At 38.5% G+C, this 25,827-nt stretch overlaps 1 protein-coding gene across 2 annotated transcripts in view; it reads left to right on the top strand.

Annotated features, from left to right (window-relative positions):
* FAM13B (family with sequence similarity 13 member B) overlaps window positions 1-25,827 on the top strand; it is an 84,843-nt gene that overhangs the window by 5,274 nt on the left and 53,742 nt on the right. For both annotated transcript variants that reach the window (XM_032777935.2, XM_032777937.2), the window contains exons 2-7: window positions 10,978-11,144; window positions 12,446-12,636; window positions 13,107-13,319; window positions 17,231-17,408; window positions 17,935-18,079; window positions 25,025-25,182. In XM_032777935.2, the coding sequence (XP_032633826.1) occupies window positions 12,480-12,636; window positions 13,107-13,319; window positions 17,231-17,408; window positions 17,935-18,079; window positions 25,025-25,182 (851 nt within the window). In that variant the 5' untranslated portion in view covers window positions 10,978-11,144; window positions 12,446-12,479. The remainder of the gene's footprint in view (window positions 1-10,977; window positions 11,145-12,445; window positions 12,637-13,106; window positions 13,320-17,230; window positions 17,409-17,934; window positions 18,080-25,024; window positions 25,183-25,827) is intronic.

Here is a 25,827-nt window from a genome sequence, read left to right as displayed (position 1 = left end):
GGGTGGTAAGTACAGGTACTTGTTTTATGGAGTGCTGTTTTTCATTATTGTAGGGCAAGTGAGACGAACATAATTAGCTCCTACGCAAGATACAAAAGGCTTTTTATTTATTAACTAGTGGCTGTTAGGAATGAGATGTGATCTGTGCTAGCAGGAAGTTTCTTTATATTTCTGAACATGAGCATTGGCAGCAGCTGAGGGAGGGAATCTGGCAGTGTTTAGTGGTATATGTAAAGCAGAAAGCAAGAGACCTCCACTTTTGTTTTCGGGTATATGTGGTGGTTTAATTCATTTTTACAGAAAAAATAAAATTACATAGGAATCTTGTTTTTAAGTTGCTGAGATATGCCGTTAAAATTCCTCTGGATTTGAGCTAGTAAGTGAATAAAATGATGTCTCTAATATATTAGTGAGCATATTTTCACAGAATGATTGATTTTTAGTGGTGCTTGGACTAGTCTTTAACAGATTAACAGATTGCAGTGCTTCATCAGTGTATTCTTTCTAAAATGATTGTAAAATTGCAACCTAGTGCTTACGTTTAAATCAAATCTGTCAGTATTGGTTTTGTTTTTTACTAAGTTTACAAATAGAATATAGAACCGTACAATAAGTATTTGAGATAAGACTTGTACGTTTTTCTAAATATCAAGTGTAATTACTGTAAGCAGTGCTTACCTTTATTGATAGCCACTAGAGGTTGTGGCAATGTTGATTAAGACCTGTTTTTGTTTGATTTATGAAGAAAATGAAATACGGATTCTTCCTCTTAAAATCAAATGACTGTAGACTGAATTGTAAAGAGGAGAAAATACATACAGAAACACTCACCATCATTAGTCTGTTTTTTGTCTACTGTTTGGAAATAATTTTTAAAACAAGTGTTACATAATACTTTTATTAATGTGTGGTTTAAAAAACTGGTTGTTTGAGGTTGAGATGCAATTGTTCCATTACGTTTCTTCCCTGTGCTGACATAAGTACCAATTTGGCTTATTCTAAGAATCACTATGGGAATGCTATTTTTATTTCTGACAAGGACATCATTCTAACATAATATTCTGTGTTTATATTTGTCTTATTATAATACTAGAAGGCTTAAGTACTTTCTGAGGCTGTCTGGTTATGCAGGAAAAACTCATGGCAGCATAATCTGGTGTTTGGGGTCATTCAGTAGAGATCTAGTCTTGTGTATATATTGATACTAAGTTTATAATGAAAGAACAAGCAGTGTGGATATTTCTAGTTCTTTTGATGATGTGCAAAATTGCTGGGGCTTGTTTCCTTACAGCCAGTGTATTTCAGTTAACTAGTTAGATAAGGAACATGTGGGTTAAATAATCATCAGGTTAGGGACAGAGTGAGAAATGAAATGTTAGTATCTTTTTGATAAGGCAGTCATTTCTGACCAAGCTATAAAAATTGTCTCACAAACCTATACTTTAGACTTTGTACCGCTGCTTGTCTCAGATCATCACAAATTTAATACATCAGTTCTGAAATAGACCAAACAGTTAGATCTACAACTATAATTGAACACAAGCCTTTAATTGGAGACCTATTAACTCAATTTTACACCAGTATCTACTGGTGATGTGTCATAAACTACAAACAGAAAATAGATTACAATATACTATTTGCTCTTATATAGCGCTTTTCATCTTTAGATCTCAAAATGCTTTAAAAAGATCAGTAAGTAACATAACTTATTATTCAGTTCTCAAACACAGAATCAACAATAAAATATTCTTATCTTTTCATGCACTTCAAGTTCATTTAAAAAGCATTATTTCATTGGTGGGTGTGGAATATTTTTAATTCTGTTGCCAAGATAAGCAAATGCCATTAAGATTACAAAAACCAAGGCTTGTAATGCTGTTTCCCTAGCAGACATTGTGAAGTATTCACTCACCATAAAAGGAATATAACATACAAATAGATAAGTCAAGAAGTTCAAAGTACAGAATGAAACACACACTTTCACCCTAACGTGTCGGTGATATAAAATATATGGAGATATACCTATCTCATAGAACTGAAAGGGACCCTGAAAGGTCATTGAGTCCAGCCCCCTGCCTTCACTAGCAGGACCAAGTACTAATTTTCCCCCAGATCCTTAAGTGGCCCCCTGAACTCACAACTCTGGGTTTAGCAGGCCAATGCTCAAACCAGTGAGCTCTCTAATGCTCTCTAATACTGTAAGTCTATAATACTTGGTCATGTCAGGATGAATCTTTCTATTTTGTATGATTAAGTGAAACTTAAGCATTTTTTGGTGATTTATATAAAACATATCCTCACAATATAGAAAGTATTCTGGATTTGGAGAAAAACCCACATTTGTTTTTTCACTAAAAGACACCCTAACAGGTTTTGAGTGTGTCATGCTGAAGTATTTGCATTTAGCCTTTTTGAAGAGGGTGTAATTCCATTTTAATTCTAATATGTGGGATGAGGTGAAAATGTCAGGGTACTATTGATTCCTAATCCACAGTGACACTCTTGCTAGTGTCAGTGGGACATTTGCACAAAAATCAAGGGTGAAATTTGTGTGGTAACTACATTTTTAGTTACTGGTTTGTTCAGTATCTTGTCCCTTGGCATCCCTTAATGGGAAATGTGTTCCATCTTTAGGATCACAGCTACTTTTCCCCCTTCATCTTTATCTATATTCCCCCCTCGGTTCAACTTCTAATTTCTCCCTTCTCCATCTGAAGTGTGAAAATGATTGGGAATTAAATAATTCAGGCATTTAAAGCGTAGTTTTTAGGCTTTGGGGTCAACACCTTGATATGATCAATGAGGCAAGGGATTTAACACTTCTGGGTTGTTGTTTCAGGTTGTCCACATATTCAAAAAGACAATATTGCAGCAACTTATTCTGGTGGTTCCCAAAAGTTATTGCTTAATGTACCACCTTCTTAAAAAAATGATGTTTGAAGGTCTGACAAGCAAACTTCTCTTTTTAGTGCACCTTTACTTTCATAGGCTTAATCTATGTATTTCCAGCCTTTGGGCTTCCTTAGGCATTTATTCTACTATAAAATGTTTAATTATAAAGTCTTTTTTTAAACATTTCTGGTTTTTAGAGAGTGCATCAAAAAGAAACACAATGAAGCAGACATCATTATTTGTCTTGTTGTATTATTCAAATTACAAGACACAAATGTCATAGATGACATCTTGATATATCTTGGAATGCAGCTGAACTACATTCATAGCTTGACTTTTTAACTTAGCTAATTTTAAATTTGAAGATCCTACTCCTTATCTAGATTATTGTTGAACGCAAACCAAAGTTCACTTTGCTTCCTTTTTTACAAAATTTAAATAAAGAAAAATACAAAACATTTTGAGTAGCTCAGGGCGGAGGAGAGGAAGTGCCATTAATGGTGGGGATAGGACGGGGTGTGTGAAAGGGCCAGTGGGCCTTTGGGGGAGTGGGGTCTCTGCTGAAAGTTGGGGACTTCACTTGGGCATCAGGCAGCTCCACTCCAGGAGGCCTCTTGCTGCCCATCAGCTCTTGTCCTAGATGTCTGCACTCTTAGGAAAACTACACAGGGGCGGCTCCTCTTCCTGGGAACAGGTTTCAGAATGGTAGCCGTGTTAATCTGTATCCACAAAAAGAACGAGGAGTACTTGTGGTGCCTTAGAGACTAACAAATTTATTTGGGCATAAGCTTTCGTGGGCTAAAACCCGCTTCATCAGATGAATGCAGTGGAAAGTACAGTAGAAAGATTATATATATAAAATACGCACATGCGCGCGCGCACACACACACACACAGAACATGAAAAAATGGGACTACAGGCCATCAGGAACAGTATCCCCAATAATATGATGGCAAACCTAGTGGCTGAACTCTGTGACTTTGTCCTCACCCACAACTGTGTCACATTTGGGGACAATATATACTTTTAAGTCAATGGCACTGCTGTGGATACCAACATGGCCCCACAGCATGCCAACATTTTATAGCTGACTTAGTTCTTGTCCCCTAATGCTTCCTCAGCTCTTGTCCCTTAATGCCCCTACTCTACTTGTGCTACATTGATGACATCTTCATCATCTGGACCCATGGAAAAGAAGCCCTTGAGGAATTCCACCATGATTTCAATGATTTTCATCCCACCATCAACCTTAGCCTGGACAAGTCCACACAAGAGATCCACTTCCTGGACACTACAGTGCTAATAAGTGATGGTCACATAAACACCACCCTATAGTGGAAACCTACTAGTCGCTATACTTACCTACATGCCTCCAGCTTTCATTCAGACCACACCACACAATTCATTGCCTACAGCAGTGGTTCTCAAACTTTTGTACTGGTGACCCCTTGTGCGACCCCCCCCCCCATTAAATTAAAACACTTTTTAAAAATTATATTTAACAACCCATCATTATAAATCGTCTAGAGTCAAAGCAAGGGTTGTGGTGGTGAGGCGTCAAGTTCATGACGCCTCCATTCGTATAACCTCCTGACCCTCCTCAGGGGTCCTGACCCCCAGTTTGAGAATCCCTGGTCTACAGCCAAGCTCTAAGATACAACCGCTTTTGCTCGGATCCCACACACAGAGACAAACACCTAAAAGATCTCTATCAAGCATTCTTAAAACTACAATACGCACCTGCTGAAGTGAAGAAACAGATTGACAGAGCCAGAAGAGTACCCAGAAGTCACCTACTACAGGACAGGCCTAACAAAGAAAGTAACAGAACGCCACTAGCCATCACCTTCAATCCCCAACTAAAACCTCTCCGGTGCATCATCAAGGATCTACTACTTATCCTGAACGATGATCGCTCACTCTCACAGATCTTGGGAGACAGGCCAGTTCTCACTTACAGACAGCCCCCCAACCTGAAGCAAATACTCACCAGCAACCACACAACAAAAGCACTAACCCAGAAACCTATCCGTGCAACAAAGCCATTTGCGAACTCTGTCCACATATGTGTTTAAGGGACACCATCATAGGACCTAATCACATCAGCCACACCATGAGGGGCTCATTCACCTGCACATTTACCAATGTGATGTATGCCATCATGTGCCAGCAATGCCCCTCTGCCATGTACATTGGCCAAACGGGACAGTCTCTACGCAAAAGAATAAATGGACACAAATCAGACGTCAAGAATATAACATTCAAAAACCAGTTGGAGAACATTCCTTCAGCCTCCCTGGACACTCAGTTACAGACCTAAAAGCCTCAATTCTTCAACAAAAAAACTTCAAAAACAGATTCCAGTGAGAAACTGCAGAACCGGAATTAATTTGCAAATTGCACTCCATTAAATTAGGCTTGAATAAAGACTGGGAGTGGATGGGTCATTACACAAACGAAAAACTATTTCCCCATGCTAGTTTTTTCCCTACTGTTACTCACAGCTTCTGTCTGAAATGAGCCATCCTGATTATCGCTACAAAAGTTTTTTTTCTCTTGCTGATAATAGCCCGCCTTAATAGATTAATCTCATGAGAGTGGGTATGGCAGCCTCCATTTTTTCATGTTCTCTGTGTGTGTGTGTGTGTATCTATCAGTTTGTCTAGTATCTTCCTACTGTATTTTCCACTGTATGCGTCTGATGAAGTGGGTTTTAGCTCATGAAAGCTTATGCCCAAAAATTTGTTAGTTTCTAAGGTGCCACAAGGACTCCTCAGTCTTTTTTTTCCTCCTGGGAAGAGACTCAAATTGCAGCCAACCAGCTACTCTGCTGCTTGAAGAACCAGGTGTGTCTCCTTAGTTCTGTTGCCGTGTTTTTATTCACTGTGACACTCCCATCCCCTGCCCCAACTTCACTGTGGAAATAGGAGGTGTGCATGGGGAATTCCCTGTTGTGTCCCAGCCCTGCAGGGGCCAGGCTGCAGCCTCTGTAGTGCAGAGAGTGCCTAGGGAACTACTGCTGTGCAGTAGCTTCCTGTGTGGAGGCCCTTTCATCTCAAGGCTGCCTGCAACCATGCCTTTTTCAGCCACTTTGAACTGGGCTTGCAGCCATTGGTTATTTCCGATGGCGTGATATAGAACTTTGGGAGTTCACCTCAGTATCTTGAACTGTACAGCTTGATGGAAAGTGAAGGCTAGGCTTAGCAGAAAGCCTGCCATCTATGTGCCTCTGGAGAATACAGCACCCATCTGCACTGCCACAGTGCATTACACAGAGCAAGTGTTGTTCATTATGGCCTAAAGTGGCCAGGAGAGAGTGCATTTTGCTTCGCAGGCATTTTCTGGCGTGCTGCAGTGCATGCGACAACTGTTTTTTTGAAATGGAAAGATATTTTAATTTTTTTTAAAGAGCTTTTAGCATAGCACTTGCAGCACGCTTACATCACTGGTGGTACATGTAGTCCAGTTTGGTGACCTTGATTTATTCTCTGTTCACTTTGGAAAGTTTTTCCTTCACAATCATGAAGGCTAGATTTTTTTTTTTTCTTTTTTGAAAATGAAAGCTTAGTTTCTAAAGAGCCTGACTATCATGTGGATTACATAAATATATTTAGTTGGGCCAGATTAGGTTTGTGAGCTATGGGTGTATTGTCTGTCTATCTGTTATGTCTTGTCTTTTAAGCTCTTTGGGGCAGGACTGTCTGTTTTCTGTGTTTGTACATCACCTCGTATATTGAGGTTCTGATCTGGGGCTCTTAGGTGCTGTGAAAGTAGACATACACATGATTCATGAATTTAACATACTTGAAAATTTAATACAGAAACACTCCATTCTAAAAAACTTTGAAAGGAAATGGAGAACATCAAGATAACTTCTAAATGCGTAATTTATTCATAATAAGAATCTTGAAGCCTGCAAGGGAAGCGGAGTGGGTACAGTCATTGGTGATTGAGAAAGAGAAGGCAGTGCCTGGGGTTGTGAGCTGATGGGGAACTTGATTTGCTAGAATCTCCTGGCAGAGAGTGTGATGTGATATGGTTCTCTATAAAGCTAGATTTCTCATAATAATAATTTTTAGACTTCCTTGTCAAAAGCACTAGGTGATGGTTCATGATTGTAACTTAAGTAAATTTGAAAGTTATTGATCAGTATTGCAAATAGGTAACTAGCATTTAATTAACCAACACTGATGTTGTAGTCTGAATCTTTTTATGGATTTATCCAATACAACACGCTTGGTAGGAAATGAGAAAATCGAATGGACTTGAGAAATTCTGTTTTCATTACTTTACTGTAAAATATTAGCATTTTTAAGAGTTGCTAAGTTGCAAGGTGAAAGGGATTTGCTCATTTCATAGAGTCAGAAGACTTTATTTCTTCTGAGTCTTCAAGACATGTCACGTTGCATAAAACTTTTTTATTGAAATGTAGCAGAGAATATTGATCCTTTTGATGGCTCTAAAATTGAGATAAGTTGTCTTTGCCAGCTTTGTAATCGTCATTGGAACATAACCCTAGTAGTGGATGTTCCTCTCCCAGGCCTTCAGCAACTCTTTATCAGCTTCACTCAGGAGCAATTTCTGTTTGTCTTGGCCACCTAAAAAATGACAAATAAAATTGTGGTTAGAACTTAAAAGTAAAGGTCTGAACATGAGAAAAATGTAGCCTTGGTTTATACTAACATCACTTTCGGTGTTGCACAAAATGGGCAATATAAAAAGATGGTTGAAGCTTTGTCCTGGATATGTAAAAGCAGTGGAGAATCCTGTGGCACCTTATAGACTAACAGACGTTTTGGAGCATGAGTTTTCGTGGGTGAATACCCACTTCGTCAGACGCAACTGTCCTGGATATATTTATTTTTTTCCAAACTTGCTTAAACTTACATGATTACCATTAGGTCCTGCAAGTGATAAAATAGAGGAAAAGGAAGAACCTATAAGAATCAGCATTGATCGTTCAAATATGGCTGGCTGAACAGGAGAAATGGCTAGATCATTCCTAAAGGTATTCATCCATACAGGAAAAAATACATTCTCACTTTAAGATTACTGATTTTACACTTGAAAAGGAGTACTGTGGAATATTTTGTCTAAGCTGCTGATGTTGTCTAAAAATTCAGAGAGAACTATGGCCAGGAGAAACAATGAGGTGGTCTTTGTGACACCTTAGAGATGAACAAATGTATTTGGGCATAAGCTTTCATGGGCTGTTCTAGAACAGCCTGTGAAAGCTTATGCCCAAATACATTTGTTCGTCTCTAAGGTGCCACAAAGACTCCTCGTTGTTTTTGCTGATACAGACTAACAAGGCTACCACTCTGAAACCTATGACCAGGAGGACTGTTGTTTGCTCAGACAACAAAAATGGAATGCAAAAGTTGAGAGATTCTCAGATGCAGTCATCTGAAACTCCTGATTTTTCATTTCTTATTTTTTTGAGAAGAAATCCCACCTAACACAGCTTTAAAGTGTGCTGAAATTTCAGAACTGCTTCCATAACTATCCTCACCTTCTTGGTTGGTCAACTGAAAAAGGATTGATAGTCCATATTCCCAATTACATTTGGTAGAACTCAGGTGATAGTATCTTTACAGCTGTATGTTTTCATCCATTTACCATGTCTGTTGAAATTTACATGGAGAAGAAGGAAGACTTTGATCAAAACATACATTGTAAAATCCCTTTTGTTGTTTAAAAACAGCCACTAAATTTACAAAAGTAATCAAGAGTTTTTGTAAGGATTTGATACATTACAGGTGGATGACACTACTGTAATTGTCTTGGTGGAAATCTGGCTTAAGCATATTAATTACTAAGAACTGCATAAGGACAGAATTGAAAATGATTCATAAAATTATGGAGCCTTTACATTATGCAGTAATGTGACTGACCCCCTAACAATTTCAGAGGTTAATCCCAGAACAGCAGGAAGAGACTGAAGCATGGCTGTGGGAACGTAATCTGAAGTTTCCTTTCTTCTTCACTATTTTTCAGAATTAAAGATCTAGTCTTCCACCCCAAATCTAGCTTTACGGAAGGAAAAATTATAGAAGAAAAATCATGGGGGGAGGACAGTCAATTCTGTGTTTATCAAGCATCGTTTTTAACATATTTGGATTGTTCTAGTTGAAATTTCATAATGGATTGGGGGCTGGAAAAGTGAATAAATTGGTGAAACTGTCTGGATGGAAGATAGAAACAACAAAACAGTGAGACTATTTAGTAGGCTGGGGACTTAATTATTGTGTTCTTATAGAATTGCAAGCTTTTCATTGTAGACAATGTGTACTTTATATTTGAGGAATGCTTATAATGTGCATTGCATAGTGGTTTTTGTTTCATTTCATATTCAGTGACATTTTCCACTGAGTTTTTATTGTGTTTTTTCTAGTGGCTTTTTTTTCTGTTTGGGAAAAATTACAGTAATGTTGCCAACTTTTACAAAATATTCCTTTTGTGCACATTACATATGAACTAAACTGTGAATAGTTTACCATGAACAGGAATAACCACATTGTGCTGAAGGTAAACGTTCTTCATTTAGCAAATGCATGGCAACTCCTGTAACTTAAAAAGGTGAACAATTGGGTTCAAATGGTCACCTAATGCAGTGGTCTCCAAGGTTGGGTGTGCAAGAGGTTCATTGAGGGTGCGCAGCAGAAGGAGCACTTTTTTTTTATTTTTCCTGCAAAAATGTAGAGCAGGCGCAGCGGGGGGTGCATGCTCAAATTTTTTTTACTAATAGGGGTGCGTGATCAAAAAAGTTTGGAGATCACTGACCTAATGTATTGTTGTTTATTCCATTATGACTTGGGGGTGGGGGGAAATGTGCCTTTAAAAAAGAAGTCCTTTAATATGAATTCAATTATATAGTGATAATATCTTTATATGGATAACACTTCTTAAGGGGAAAAAAAGTTCTTAACCTGTGTAACTTGGCATTTAAATATGTCCATAAAGTACTTACTTGGTAAAGGATCATTGTTGAGTGGACTGCTTTTCAAACATTTTCATATTATTTGAGTTAAAGTGGAAAGGAACTTTTTGAGCTGGCTTTCAGAAACACACATTCACATGGTGCTGTAAGGAGATGTGTGCAGAGCTTGGAAAATCTGCTAGTTAGTGGTGCGTGGGAAACTTACCCTGGTGAATGAAGCTGCTGAAGCCATCAGTTTCTGCAGTGTAAGCTTCTATTTAAAAATATTCCCCTAGCCTATCTACTTTAGCATATCTACTTTATTGCAAATTGAAACTTATGTTTCTGAGGTTAGACAGCTCCAGCATCTCTGCTGCTGTTCACTGCTTTGCTAAATACCAACGGAGTAAAATTATCCAGACCTGTTGGTTCACTGTCAAGAATCATGATGCAGTCAAGCTGCTGCTTGGGAAAGCTTAACAGCAGCAGAGACAGACTTTAAAAGAAAAAAGGTCTGTAAAATGAAGGCTATAGGAGTAGAATAGTGGAGGACCCTGATCTTTCGCCAGCAGCTAAGAAGCAGAGGTATGGGGTGGGAAGAAGGGTTGGCTGCCTTCTCCTTTTAGATGGTGGAGGGAAGTGGAGATTTAAATACATGAAGACTACTATCCAGAAGCAGATATGAAAGATGGACTTTCTAAGCATAGGTGTAAAGCCTCAATTTTCCAAGCAGTGGGCAGAGTGGGCTGGATTCTTTCAATGCGTTATCCTTGTACTTAGGTAGTCTGTGCTCACTAATCCTGTTTTTCATATTTACTTCGGCTGCTAGGTTTAGTCCTCCAGCTAGGAGGTGTCTAGCACATTTGTAGCACTGTCTGTAATGTTCGCTGCGTCCATATTGTCTCTGGTTACTTGTGTTGATTATTAAAACTAAGGTAGCACATGCTTAAGCTTCGATTAACTATTGTGTGAACAAACTGGATTATGCATATCTGTTGTGTGTTGCTGCATGTGTGCCAGGTTGGTGGAAGCATTAAGTTGGTTCTTAAAAGTCACATTTGTGTTATCTTGATCCTGAGAATCTTTTCAAACTAATATTTGGACTTGCAAGTATTTAAAAAAAAATTAAAACATTAAGGACCTTACAATATTTTTCATATTTTTAGATTAACTGCTGAAGTACTGATCGAATTCTGCTCTTCTTCAATGAGGAACTACCGGCTGATCTTCTGCCATAATCTCAAACAACCATAAATGACAAAAGAATGCTTGGTCAGTGAGGGCAGCTGGCGTAGAAAATATTTTTTAAACTTGGGTGTTTAAGTACTCTGAGGTGAGTTTCCTTACACTGCTATTAACAGTCTTGCTTTTTAAAAATTGACGTAGGAAAGTTCGTGGATTCTGATCTGCCTGGTGCGTTACAGTTTGACAATCCACTCATAAAGTAAGGATAATCCAGATGCATGTAAAACATACTTTTAATAATAGTCTGTACATATAGTATTTTCTGATGGGCACTTGAGTGGCCACATGAGTCTAACCAAGCATATTTTTTCTTTTGCTATCCCTTCTCCAGAAGGGGCAACTTCCTCTGTTATAACAAAAGTAGCTTATTTTGAGACAACTCTGAAACAATAGTATGCACCTATTTTATATACATCTTTCCCAGTACTTTTTAGTGTACTTTTAAGACACCATCCTTCTGTGCCTGTATTGGTTGATGACTCAACTAAAGGAGTTGGATCAGTAGCTGCTTCATAGGATTGAATTACACTGCCTCCACAACATTTTCAATCCCTGTTTGATCACTAGTGGAGCAAAGATCAGCAAGCAGCAGCTGGTTTTCTGCATGGTAGGAAGAATGCTACCACTAGGTCGTTGGTAAACCTGAGATCTTTTTCATGGGAATTTTCAGTAAAAATATTTTTGGTGAGATAGGCATTAAAAGTTTATTCAGAAATTGGTTTAAACAGTAAAGTCTTTTGCAAATACATTTTCTGGAAGCTGAGTTGCATAGGCTGTGGTGTCTTCAGATTCCATAGGAATTCTGGTGGTATTGCAGCTCTAAACCATCAGATTTTAGCTTTTCATATAGCTCCATCTTGCATAGTTACATTGACAGAACAAAACTAGACAAGACTGTTGGTTTTTTACTGACAGTTTTTGGTAGTCTCGTCCAACTGTGTTCCTCTTCATCAGGTTTGGTGCATGGAAGTTCAATTTAATACACTCAGAAGATTCTCTGCAATGGATTGTCCAAAGCTTACGAACAAGCTTAGTTAGAAATAGGGTGGGGAAAATCAGACTTTCTCTAAAGCAAGTTGAACATTGCTTGAATAATTGTCCAGTAACTGGAATTTTCCTGAATGTTAACCAGCTTTGCTGCTGATTTATCTGATTTGATTAAAACATATCTATAGAAATTAAGGACCAAGAGGAACAATTTACCGATGTTCTACTGTGCTTGGATCAATGATCCTAATGAAAATATTTCATACTTGTGACTCAACAGAGATTGGAAAGTATTTAAATACTAATGAACATACTGATATTTTACATGTAAGTATCTCATTTTCTTAGTCTTCTAGTCCCATCGTAAACATTTTCTTAGTTTTAATTCCTTTCATTTGACAGAAAAGACAGCTTTGATTTTTGGCTGCAGAAAGATATGAGGAAGAGCTCCTCCCCTTCCTTGAGTAACTGCAACTCTGTTCTAGCTAACAAAATATTTGGAATTCCACTTGATGAGCTGCAGCAAGAAGGGCAACCAGACAATGAGGTTCCATTCATAGTCCGCCACATTGTGGACTATATTGAGGAACATGGTATGTATTTATCGTCTATTTTAAATGAGGAACCTTTGTCTTAATTGGTTTTAATTAGCATTACTGTTTTCATATTTTATTTTGGCCTTGAGAAACTATTATGGTTTCATGGGTCAAACTTATTTATGTGTTTCACTCCTTTACTTCTGCAGTTACATTTGATTGAATTCATAGTATTCAGAAAAAATGGTAACCAACCAAGTACAGTACTTTGTAGGAAATTATCTTTTAGGGCGGAGAATGTTTTATCTGGCTATTGTACTTTCAGATAAGGTACGCACATGTTTGGGTGTTGGTTTTCAGAGAAATTTTACAAAATAACTTGCTTTGCCATGCTCTTGTAAAATGCATATGTTTAATCATGAATCTACAATTATCAATTGTAATTGATAAAAATAATGGATTTCTAGTAAACATCAGATAAAACAAGTTGGGACTGAATTTATTTTTGCAACTTTCTACTGATTTAGGAGGTCTGGATCAAGAAGGACTTTTTCAAGTCAATGGGAATGCTGAGACAGTGGAGTGGCTTCGGAAAAGATATGATAATGGAGAAGATGTGGACTTGGTTAAAGAAGCAGATGTACCCTCAGCTATTAGCCTTCTTAGATTTTTTCTTCAAGAACTTCCAGAGCCGGTGATTCCAGGCAGCTTGCATATTCATTTGATGCAACTTTCTCAAGGTAAAGAGAATTATTTTGAATAGGAATTGGGTGGTTACAAGTGGCTTTAAGGCATCATTGAATAAATCAAGAGGTTTAAGTGATTCTAAGATTTTTCTTTAGTGTTCTATGTATGTATTAATACACTTTTATTTTGTATATAATTCTCCCTTCTAAGTAAATAGGCTCTGTTCAAATAACTATTTATGGTCTGAGAGATGGAATTCACCAATTGCTTGCAGGCAGACAGTTAAGTAGCCGCATAACCTTCATGTCAACCTTTTCCCAAGCCGCCCCCGCCCCCCATCCTGTCCATGGATTTCTAGCATATTTTTGATATATAAGTTTGGGCAGGGCTACTGGATCCAAACAGCCCACTCAGTCATGATCAGTTTAGAATCAGGATGGAACCCTTTTCTCTTCATCCCATCCCTGCTTCCTTCCCACTGATCGCATGGGGTTTGACCATGCTCCTGATTCAGGACTTTAGTGACAAGGAGATGGGGTTTTGAGCAGATCGACTTTAGTGGGAATTCTACCTTTTTTTTAGTGTATTCTTCAGTTACATTCCATTCCTGTAGAACGTGTGGTGGTCAGCATGTAACAGCTAATTTTATTTTATGTCCATCATAGAACCCTTTTTGTTCCAATTGCCACCTATATTGGCCATCTTTTTTGATTCCCAAATTTTGTCCATATGTATCCACCCTCCTGGGTCTTGGCGTTTGCTGTGTTATGTAGTGTTGGAGGAGTTAATTCATAACTTGACTAGTAAAAGCTTTTGTCTTGCAGCACTGCTATTAGTAACACATTGTGTGCTCCTCAAAGGGTATATAGGCATAGTTGTACCACACCTTGTAACATAACTGGTGCTTTCTGTAGTTCCCAGTGTCATCTGTAGGAGTTTATTATTTCTCACTGTTGTTTATCCTTGTTCTTTTTTAGTGTGATTTTTTTTTTCTTTTGTAAGTTTATGTATTCTATTAGGGGAAATTAATTTAAGTTTCCATGTTTGAGTTTAATGCTATGACAAGCGTAGGCTTGACAGCTTTCATGTCCAAAGCCCTTTTGGTTTATAGTGGGTTACAGCCTGGGGCAGGGTTTTAGGTCAAGTTTTCCAGCACTATTCTGCCACCATGTACTAATGGTGAAGGGTGAGAAGGCAGTTCAGTTTCCATGCTTATTTAGATGATACCTTCACTAAAACGGTTATCTGGATAGCTGGTTAATAGAAACTGACCACCAACTCATTTCATATAGGATGCCATTGTCCCTGAGATGATGGTAACTTTTGGCTACTAACAATCTGGGTCAGATTTGAATGGATGTCCTAAAGATAAGGCACCTGTCTACCATTCCTTTGAACAACAGTCCCATAGTAATAATGAGAAACTGAGATGGACAGCAGTAGGCTAAATTTTATTTTTACAATGACTGCTATTTTGTCATAATGTGTTAGCTTATCTAGTGAAGTGAGAGATTAGCATAGTGGTGAATCACATGATTTGGGAAGACTTGAGATATACCTTGTGGATTCTTATTCTTATTTTATTTATATTTTTGCAAAAGTCAATTCCATAACAAAGCATTGTTAAATCACAGGAGAAAGATTAATGGCTCTAGTTCTGTTATCTAATACAGCTGTCCATCCCAATTTCACATTGTTACTCTATCAGAGTTGTAACTCTTCCCCCCCCTCCCCATCATGGGCCAGATTTTAGGGGGATTTCATCTCCAGTTATGTGGCATATGGGCTATTTTCAGAGGTCATAATTCCCATCCTTACATATGTTTGGGATCCTTGTATGTCTCAGCTTTCCCTATTCCCCATATCTTGTGTAAACTTTTAAGAGTATGTTGTATTACAGGATATTTGGTACTTAGTCTATTTTATACTAGTACACACGCATGAGAATTGTATGTTTAAGATGAAAAAAGTGCATAATTTTTCCCTTTTTTAAAAAGAGAAAAAAAAATGATTTCATGAAGCTCTTCGAAGTGTTTTTTTTTTGTTTTGTTTCCTGCATGTAACTAAACACTTAAACCACTAGGAAACACAACATTTAACTAGAAAGATTGATTTCCTCTTTTTTAAATTGAAGGTTTTTAACAACATTTTTATCATGCTTTATTTGCATTTTGAATGTCTAATAGAACCATATCTCTCTTTCTTAATTTCCAGGATTATAAATCAATTACAGTTTAGGAAAGGGAACAACTGAAATAAACAGGATTATTAGAAGATGTTAGTAGCTTTTGGTACATAGTTTTCTGTAGCATCCTCACTCTTGAAACCGGTTCACTCTGCTCTGTAGGTTGTTGTAAACATAACTTGCAGTTATATAACAAGGTGTGGCATATATACCCTTTAAGGCTCGTTCTGTGCAAGCCTAATGGTGGTTCCTGGAAGGCAAGTGTCTTTACTAATTGGAGTGTGAATTTGACCCTGATGCCATAGGCCATGTATCTCAGAAATGTTTATTCATGGACTGCATTCAGAGGACTTCACTTACAGATAAGTACTTTCTCACTTCAGGTCTTTGACTGTGGTGTTCAGAACTTAAATTTTAGACAGACTAGCAAATTTTTTTAAAGGGCAAAACCAGTTGTGATTGTTGTGGAAAAGTGTTTTCTTCTTTGCGTTGCTCTATTTCCTAAACTTAATCTAAAGTGAAGTTGACTGTGTGTTATATGTTAAAAGAAAGTATTACCACTTTATTCAGCTCTTTGTTTTACCACACCAATGAGATTAATTGTTCTTCTGTAGCCGGTTGCACGTGGGTTCAAATCCTATAGGTTTACCACTCCCTTAACCATTTTCATTTTTTCCAAATGGAAAAATCCTACAGAATTACCAAATGGCACCACTGCACTTATGCTTTTACACGATAGTGCTTTCTGCTTTAATTTTTGATGTTCCAGACCAATGTGTTTCGGTCTATTTTTGTCTTGCTGACTGAGTGTCCATTCATTAACTTTCAGACAACTCCTCTATTTCCCTATCCAGAATAGAAAAGGCATAGTGGGTTTCTGTCAGAGAAGAGAGAGTACCCTGTTTTGGTCCAAGATGTGACCCATTCTGCTCCTCCTCCTATATGACTTTTCCTATCTGTAAAAGGAGTTTCCCAGCAATATGGAACCCTCTAGGGTTTTATATCTTGATGCTGATGATTAGTTGTTAGACTTCATTGTGATTTTTAAAATATTATAGTTTCTTGTTTCTAATTGAACTTGTCCACAAGTGCGTTAATATTTAAGGAAGAATACATCTGAATAAAGGGTAGGAGCTAGCCAGTAGAGTGGAGTGCAGCTGGGTGAGTGTTTTGGGGGGAAATACCTTGGAAGGTGGTGATTGGACTTGCTAGGTAGAATAATTAAGCAGCAGAGGGGAACCCACTGGTCCAGATTATCAAATACTTTGTTGCAGAAGGCCAGTTTACAGTAAAGAAAAGTCACCTGACAGCATCATACAAGTGTAGACTGGAGACTAGTATGTTTCAGTGTTCTGGTGGCACCACTTTATGAAGAGGAACTGTAGAGGAATATGTGAAAGTTCTTGCTGAGAGAGACGACATAGTAAGGAGGGAGGACAGCTACAGAGACTGAATTGAGAGAGAGAGAGGAAACAATAGAGAAATGTAATAAGGATGGTAGATGTAAAAGTGCCCCCACCTCATTCACCACCCCAATTTGTGGGATGGATTTCCTCCCCCTCCCCCTTCCATTTGGAATAGCATGGAGTCAGAAGTCCTGGCGCAGCAAATGAAAATTCAAATCCTGAGGTGGCAGGTTGTAAATTGGTATATCTGTTTGAATTTCAGAGGTGAAATGGCTTAGTTTTAGTCAAAATTTGAGACACATAGTAATATCAAATGTGAAAAATATCTGAACTATATTAATTTAGATTAAAATCCTTTTATTACATTTTACAGATTATAATAACGAAGATGAATTTGGAAGAAAGTTGAGGTTCCTCTTGCAGCAGCTTCCGCCTGTTAATTACAGTTTGTTAAAGTTTCTGTGTAGATTTTTAGCCAATGTAGCATCGCATCATGAAGAAATTTGGTCTGCGAGTTCTTTGGCTGCTGTCTTTGGTCCAGATGTTTTCCAGTAAGTTAATTCTACAAATTCATTCCATCCTTTGTGACTCTGCATAATTGCTGTATTATTCTAGTTGTATCATTATTCATAAGAATATTGTCTTATATAGTGTATTTATACAAATGATATTTAAAATAGTGTAAAACATATATGGAGGGAAGTTGTTTAAGTTAACTCTGATTGCATAATATTTGTTTCTCTGTATCAGGAAAGTGCCATTCTTTACTATATAAAGATCGATTTTTAATTGCAATAGTTACGTAAGCTCGTTTAAATCAACCTTCAAGTGTAAACTGTCCAAAACAAAATCTTAATGTCCCTTCTTACAATGCATCCCTTGCAGGCAGAGTTCATGTGGAACATCTTTGAAGTTGGGACTTAAGATTGTAATTCTGTGAGTTCAGAATATGAAACAAGAATCAGTGTAAAGAATAAAGAATGGCTGTCTAGTCGATCATAAAAGCCATTCACAGGAATTTTTTGAGAATTAGGTGGTTTTAGTCTTTAAACTAAGATAGTTTGGAATCTTTATTAGCATTTACACAGATGTGGAGGATCTGAAAGAGCAAGAAATAGTTAGCAGAATAATGGCGGGACTTCTGGAGAACTACTATGAATTCTTTGAAAATGAAGAGGAAGATTTTTCATCTACTAATGATTTAAGTTCAATAACTGAGCAGGTGAGTATATTTAAGTGGAAGTATTCTGTCACTTTAAACTTCTGTTACAGCAGTTTGTTTTTCTCAAGATGTGTTGGAATCAAACTAACTTTAATTTTCTGTTGAATATAGCCTTTTAGAGAGCATACTGTTAAAATTTTATCTCAATTCTTTTTATTTTTTAGTTAAAGTAGCTATGTTTATGAAATGATCCATTTCACAGCTCGTATTTATAGGAGAAGGGTGCACCAAAGAATTAGAACTAAAATAATACCTTACTCTTACAAAGAGATGGATCGTGACATGTTGAATGAAAAACATAAAGCATAACTAGCTGTGGAGCAGTAATGCTAAAGAGCTGGAGAGCTAATTAGCAAATGGATTCAGAACCACAAAGTTAGTGATTATGGGGGGAGGGATAGCTCAGTGGTTTGAGCATTGGCCTGCTAAACGCAGGGTTGTGAGTTTAATCCTTGAGGGGGCCACTTAGGGATCTGGGGCAAAAATCTGTCTGAGGATTGGTCCTGCTTTGAGCAGGGGGTTGGACTAGATGACCTCTTGAGGTCCCTTCCAACCTTGATATTCTGTGATTCTATGCTGATAAATGTGTGGCCTCAGTGGAACTCAGACCTGGGTTCTATTCCTGGCTCTGCCACTGGCAAATGATTTCCCTTTTTTGTCTCAGTTTCCCTCTCTGTAAAATGGGGATAATGATACCTTCTTTGTAAAGTGCTTTGAGATTGAAGAATGAAAAGTGCTGCGTAAGAGTGAGGTGGTGGCGTTATTTTTTATTGCCCAAACTTGCAGGGCCTTATGCTGTGCTTGGTGGCGCTACTGTGTTTGAATGTGACATGATAACTTTTGAACTTTGTATCTGATCAATTCCAAAATCTCAGTGAATGTTATCGTCATTGCTGGGCAGATTTTAGAGATGGATTGATTTTAGAGAACATTGGAAAAACGAAAGAGGGAATTGTGGGATGTATGGAGCCCCTGCTATCTGGTTAGCAGAGCTACCAGTTTCAACCACCTTTGTAATTCTTGATTGAGGGCAGCTGTTAACCTATTTCAACATAACAGTACTCCTCATCTTAACTCTGCCATCCTCCCAATACAGTTGTCACCTTGAAAGAGAGAGAAGTTAGAAGAATAAGAGGAGCATGTGAGGGTGACGCAAAGCCCATAGCAATAGGGTTAAGAATGGGAGACCCTGGTAATGGAGGGGAAAGGAGGTTAGGGTTAGGCGTAGTAGGAAGACAGTGGAGGACCCTGGTATAGGATGGAAGGGAGAAATGGAAAATGGGGGGTAGGAGATGAAGGAGGTTGCACAGAGACACTGGCTTGAGGGTGGGAGTGCAGCGATTCCCTGAAGCGGAGAGGTATGGGAGCTAGGGGTATGCATGAGCTTGTCCTGTAGAAGCAACAACTTGTGCAATTTCTCCCCCTCCTCCACAGTTCACGTTTAATTTTTTTTGTGCAGTTTAAATTAACATACACACGGCTATTAGTCTAGGCTGTCAGTCAGACTCCAGAAGATATCCCTGCATGTAGTCTAGCTGTGAACAAAGTATAGACAATCTTTGAAAACATAAGGGCTAAAACTTTAATTTTAAAGAACAAATGTTAAAATCCATTACAAAAATTTTCAGCTCTTGTCAGATTCTGGAGGCAATGCTCTAGAATTGAAAAATACGCCAGGCACTGATCAAGATTTTAACACATTCTAAACCTGTTTATTAGTGTGATGGTTCTTGGGGTACCCAGGACTGCGAGTCACCTTGTTAACCCTCTGGCTCCCACGTGAGGAAGTGTGGCTTGTGTTTAACTCATTGTCAGATTCCTGCTGCCACCCAGCTAATCAGCCACCCAAGCACTCTTCTCTGGGCTATGCCAGCCCTTACTTTGCCTTGCAGGTTAACAGTAGATGCACTCTAGTGCCCCATAGCATTCCTCCTGTAGTGTTCAGCCCCTTCAGAATTGAAGAGTCACAGAAATACAGGTCTGCTTTCCCCAGAGGAACAGGATACACACTAGCTTATATGATTCAGCTTAGGAGCAGCACTTTGCTTAATATCACAGCTCTTAGCTATTCTGGTCTTCACTATTTTCAAATATTCAAGTGATAGTGAGTAAGAATATTGGAAACAAATGTTTACTTATAAAACCATCATAACACATTTTGTGGAGACTAAATTTAACTTACAGGTTAACTTCCCCTGTCTAAAGAAGTTTTTCATCCCCAAAGTCCTCTGTAGCATTTCAGCCAAGGTTGGCTAAGATCCCGTGTTCATGAATGAAAACACACTGCTTGTTTACTTCCTAGATGCAGGATAAAGGGGTGTGTTCTTTGTCTTCCGCTTATACTCCCCAAAGTTCACTGTCTGTACTCAGAGGCAGGATAGTTACTTGTGGCTTAATTTTCCTCTGTGCTGCTTTCCTGCTGACTTCACATCTTTGTTGACTTTGTATGTAATGAGTTACAGTTTAGGGCATTCTGCACCAAAAAAATAAAAATACTGTGCACAATATTTTAAAATTCTGCAAATTTTATTTGTGAAATAACTGGAGGCTCTAGCATGGCGTTGGGGAGCACAGGCCACTGGCTGCACAGAAGTGGGAAATCACTGCAACTTCTCCCCCTTCCCCACAGGACGCAGACTCAGTGGTGAGGCTGCACCCAACCCCAACACAGCGCAAGGACTGAGCCTTGCCCAGAAACATCCCAGGACCCTGCCCTTCCGTGCCTGGTACATCAGGTGGGGAAGGCAGGTTCAGCAAGGCAGGATCCAAGTCTGGAGGGGCTTAGTGGGGGAGGGGAGGATCCAGGTGTGGGTTGAGAGGGTTCTGAACAGGCGGCTCACTGGGGGATACAGGTGCAGAGGGGATGTGGATACACAGGGACTTGTTGGGGGTTTCTGAGTGCAATGGTAATGAGACTTTGCAAGGGGATCCAGGTAAAGATGGTTGGGGCTCAGTGGGGTGGGGGAGGCTGGGTGTTGAAGGGATAGAGCTTGGCAGGTGGGTCTCGGTGTGGGGAGTCCTGATGCTGGGGGTTGGGGATCCAGGTGCAGGAGGCTCATTAGAGTGGTCCAGGTGCAGAGGGAGTGGGGCTTGGCAGGAGGGTCTGGATATGAGGAGGTCTGGCTGCACAGGGATTGGGAAGATGGGGGAGCAGCTCCCTGTAAAGAGATCCATCCCCCTGCCACTGAGGAGTGATCAGTGCAGGAAGCAGGATTGGTGGGGAGGAGTTTTCAGAGCTTCCTGCAGCTGGGGGAGAAATCTAGGGTTGGGTCTAGCCTGGCCTCGGATGCTGTGCAGGGGGAGAGGAAGTCCTCTCCTCCCCAGCCCAGCCAGGACTAGCAGCTGAGTTTGGTTCTGGGTAGGTACCACCAGCCAGGTCTTCCTTAGTCCTACATCCTTATTTACCTCTCTCTGGGCACCTGAAACATATTGCTGGAGAGGGGTCATCTGACCACTCTTGTGGCTTCCCTTTGCTCCCCATCAGAGAGTCATTTTTCTGCAGAGAAGCAAAGAAATCTGCAGGAGACCTAAATTCTGTGCATGCGCAGTGGTGTAGAATTCTCCCAGGCGTAATGGGTATCCGTTGTGTTGGGTTTCAATGCTTAATTAACATTTCAACAGAAATTCAGGTGTATTAATCTCTCTTGTTGGACAGAAAACCTGTTTTTTCCACCTGTGCAGTGATACACAACCTAAAAACATATTTTCAGAGTGTGTGTGTGTATATGTATATGTGTATATATATATATAACTTCTTGTGTAGTATCTGTATATATCACATGACATTGATTGAACTAGAATGTACATACAAGAATCAGGACATTCCTGTAATTCCCTTGCCAGTTGGCATTCAGGGGTCCTTGAGTCATTAGTACTGTATATCTTTTGATATTAGAACTTCTGCATTTAAATACATTTGACTTTATGATTTCGCTTTACTACAAGGACTAAACTTTAAACACTCTGTGCCCAAAAAAGGGAAATGCACAGACAGTTGGTACCCCGGTAACTTGGCATATAGGTCTTTTACCAAATTAAGTATTAGGTGCACCCATGCATAAATCTTTGAATCCTTCTGCAGATCTGAAGAAATGAGTGGGGTGGGCAGAGATCCAGCTACACACTTGGACTTCTCTTTGAGAACACATACGGGCAATTACAAAAATATGTGCTCATTTTTAGGTTGATTTCATTGCATTTAATTTAGAAGGCATCACATCTTGTGACATTAGGAAAAGTGTTCTAGCGGGTCCTGGAAAAGGATGAGCAGATTTAGGCAAATTGGAGAGGGAGTGAAACCCTTAATTAGCCTTGAGGTGGTGAGACCAACTTTATTTTGTACTGACAACTCCATATAATTTGTAACTTAAAATACTTACTGGAAGGAAATGTAGGGAGAGACTACAGGTATAGTCCTTAGAACAGACAGACTTGAAAATAGGTGGCGAGTCAGTGAAACACAGACACAAGACTGTTGCAGGTGATAGGAACTATGTTGTTTTAGTAGGAGAGATTGTGGCAATAAAGAGAAGGCTGATGGGAAAAGAGACTAAGTCCTCAGTGTAGCTTAGAGATGATATAAGGAGAGCAATTTTGAAGCATATTCTGAAATGAATGTGGAGGCTAAAGCACTTGTTTAGCAGTGGGGATGATGCAGTCTTGATATGTAGGAGGAGGCAGCATTTTACACATTAGAATTTGGCTAGCTGAAACTTTGGATGGCCACTGAAAAATGAATTTAATAAGGGTATAAGATATGTTGGCTTGGAATAGGGTTTTAGTAGAGGTGGAGTGGTGATAGGCAACTCTGTAGATACAGATGGAGAAGGAGGAGAATTCATTGGGGCGGGGGTACCAAAGTTAGGCATAGTGGAGGCATTTAGAATTGGTCAAGATAAAAGGCTGAGTCATAAATTTACCTTATCAAGAAGATGGAGTGTAAAGTTATTAAAGGTGTCAGATATACATACCAATATAATGCAAAAATTATAATTAAAGTTTGAGTTATCTATAAAATGGGGGAGGGTGAAAGAGGGGAAGTACCTAGAAAGGAAACAGTGCTGAAAATTGACGCTTGTAGGACTGCATGGAGTATTTGTATCTAAACTGAAGCAAGCCCTTGTTTAGTTTCCATCACTAATTTACTAGTCTGCTTACATCTTTTTTTATTTTTCCCCCAAAGTAGCAAAATTCTTAGCTTTTTAGTTTAGAATCTTTCCAAAAAACTACTGGAGGCATTCCAGCAAGAAGCAAGTCTTACTATTTTTCTTTTATATAGAACCAAAAGCATACTACCATAATGTATCAATGATGTTCTTGAGAGAAGTAATCCTGTATAGTTTTTCCAACAACATGTTAAATGGTAACATTAGTGTACTGCTCAGTGAAGTTCCTATTAGTCTTAGATGCTACTGGCTGCACACACACAACGTTGTGATCACCAGCCAATCAGTAAAAGGTTCTTTGCAAATAGTAAACATCAGTAAAAATGAAAAAATTTATTCAAATTCCAATGATGTTTTCACTTTGCTCCAAGTTCCAGCAAGCAACATACCTGCATGTTTGCTCAGTCTGTTGGGCAACTTAATGAACAAATGCAGATCCACCTGAGCTGCAGTTCCAAATATTCCTATGTATTTGATCCATTCATTTTACCTATCGTGTAAATGAAAAACTGGCTGCCAGTCGTTGTGGATACACTCATATTTGGCACTGATTTGATAAGTTCTGTTAATGTACAGAAGATTGGGATGGTAAAAAGAAAAAAATTATACTCCGTATAATCCCATATAAAATGTAATAACCTCATAATTACTCTCCTCCTTACTTTCCACCTAGTAGCTGTTCAGAATAAGCTTAGAAATTTGATTATTTGTTCCTTAGGTGAAAATGTTTCATTATCATATGCATACGTGGATACTGAAAAATCTGTTTTTGAGAGTCATGAAAATTTTGGGGGGGCAGAGACACAAGATATTATGAATTTAGGAAATAGAAAATTAATGCATAGTAATAAATATTGGGATTAGTTTGTGATTTGATTGGGCAAATGTTTTGTTCAACTAACTCTGAAAATCTAACCCTATGTATTCAGTTCAAACAAAGTAACCGTCCCTTTGGATAGGGGTTGACAGGGCTGTTTTTTAAATATGACATTGCGATATCAATCAACTGGAAAAAGTAGTAATTCTTTAAGAGCAAGGTTTACACATTCAAGTATTAGAAAAGCCAATAGATTAAGATGTTCCAGTCTTTAAAATACAGCAAGTTGCATCTGCTGCATATTTATATTCACACTTAATTGCCAGATTTTAATATGCTCATCTCATGCACCTGGAAAGAAAAAGAAATTGGTTAGGGTTCCTTGATAACCTGCTAAATCACAAAACAGACTGCGCATCAATCTATACCTTTATACTATTGCATTTGAAATTGGTATTACAAAGGATGCTCACTATTTTGAAATCCTTAGATTTAAGGTGCTATAGAAGTCCAGGCATTTCTAGGATTTTCAAGTTCTTTTCAGACATCTTGAAAAACCCTGTGAAGTAAGCAAGCATTTTCCCATACCCATTTTCGAGGATGGGAAACTTGGGTGCAGTGTCACATCACATCTGTGGCAGATAAGGGAATAGATTCCAGATTTCCTGACTCCTCATCCTTTGATTTACTGCTTTACGGTGCTTCCTTTCAATTTATATTCTAATGAAATTTTTAGTGGCTTACTTAGCAGTGCAGACTGTTCTGCATTTGTGCTTTTAAAGGTGTGTTTTGGGCTGCTTCATTTCTCGTTTCAGTGTTTTGTAACTTTTTAAAAAGTTACAAAAGATGTTTTTCTCTTAAAGTGTTTTATATCCCGTAACACCACATATTTCCAGCTTTGTAAAATTAATATTAGGTTTCTTTTTTTTAATAATTATCGAAACTCTATTAATCTGTCTGTAGATAAATGATCTCTTGGAGGAGGAGGAAGAGGATATAAAGCTTGAGCAAACTGAAGAACTTCCAGAAGATAGCACAGAGAAACCTGAAGAACGGCCAGATATGGTACATGATATGACAGAGAGCATCTTGGACTCCAGCAGTGTTACAGCATCAACAAGGTAGAGAGATGTTTCCCACAGCATCATCTAAGATTCACATTTTTATGATGGCTATTTTAATAGTTTATATTTGATGAAGTTTTCTTGTTGAAATTTCAGGAATTTGGTATTCTTTACCCTTCATTTTGTTTGCAGTGTTTACGAAAGGAGACTTGAAATCCTACCAATTTCTAGTGGTGGTAGTGCTAAAACCTGGGAGGAATGAAAACTCTTTCTACATTTTCTACAATAATGATTTTATGGAACTAAAGTTAGGCTAAATTCCATAAATCTGGGGGAAAATGGAGGGAAATTGTAAACTAGTATTTTGATTGAATGTTTCTTTGAAACGGTTTGTAAATTAAAAATCTGAAGATTGATAGCGTCAAATTCATTCTGCGCTGTTTTGTCTTGTTTGTTTACAACATCTGTACAGAAGTCTTTGTTTGTATCTGTTAAATTATTTGAAAACCAAAGCTGACTGCCTAGTGTGTAAGAAATGCCAGGTTAATTTTTTGTCCATATGATTGTGGGGAGAAGGGATCCAATAAGGAAAACTATTTCCAAGGATTTGTTATAAATAGCTGAAGTGTTTTACAGGTATTTCCAAGTGGTTCATCTCCCTCTTATGCTGGGCTGCGCAGAAGATGACAAATTACTAGTGCT

This window comes from Chelonoidis abingdonii, chromosome 7 (genome assembly GCF_003597395.2).
Source record: "Chelonoidis abingdonii isolate Lonesome George chromosome 7, CheloAbing_2.0, whole genome shotgun sequence".
Taxonomy (NCBI): Eukaryota; Metazoa; Chordata; order Testudines; family Testudinidae; genus Chelonoidis; species Chelonoidis abingdonii.
The sequence above is the reverse complement of the archived record's forward strand: the minus strand, read 5'-3'. Positions and strand labels throughout refer to the sequence as shown.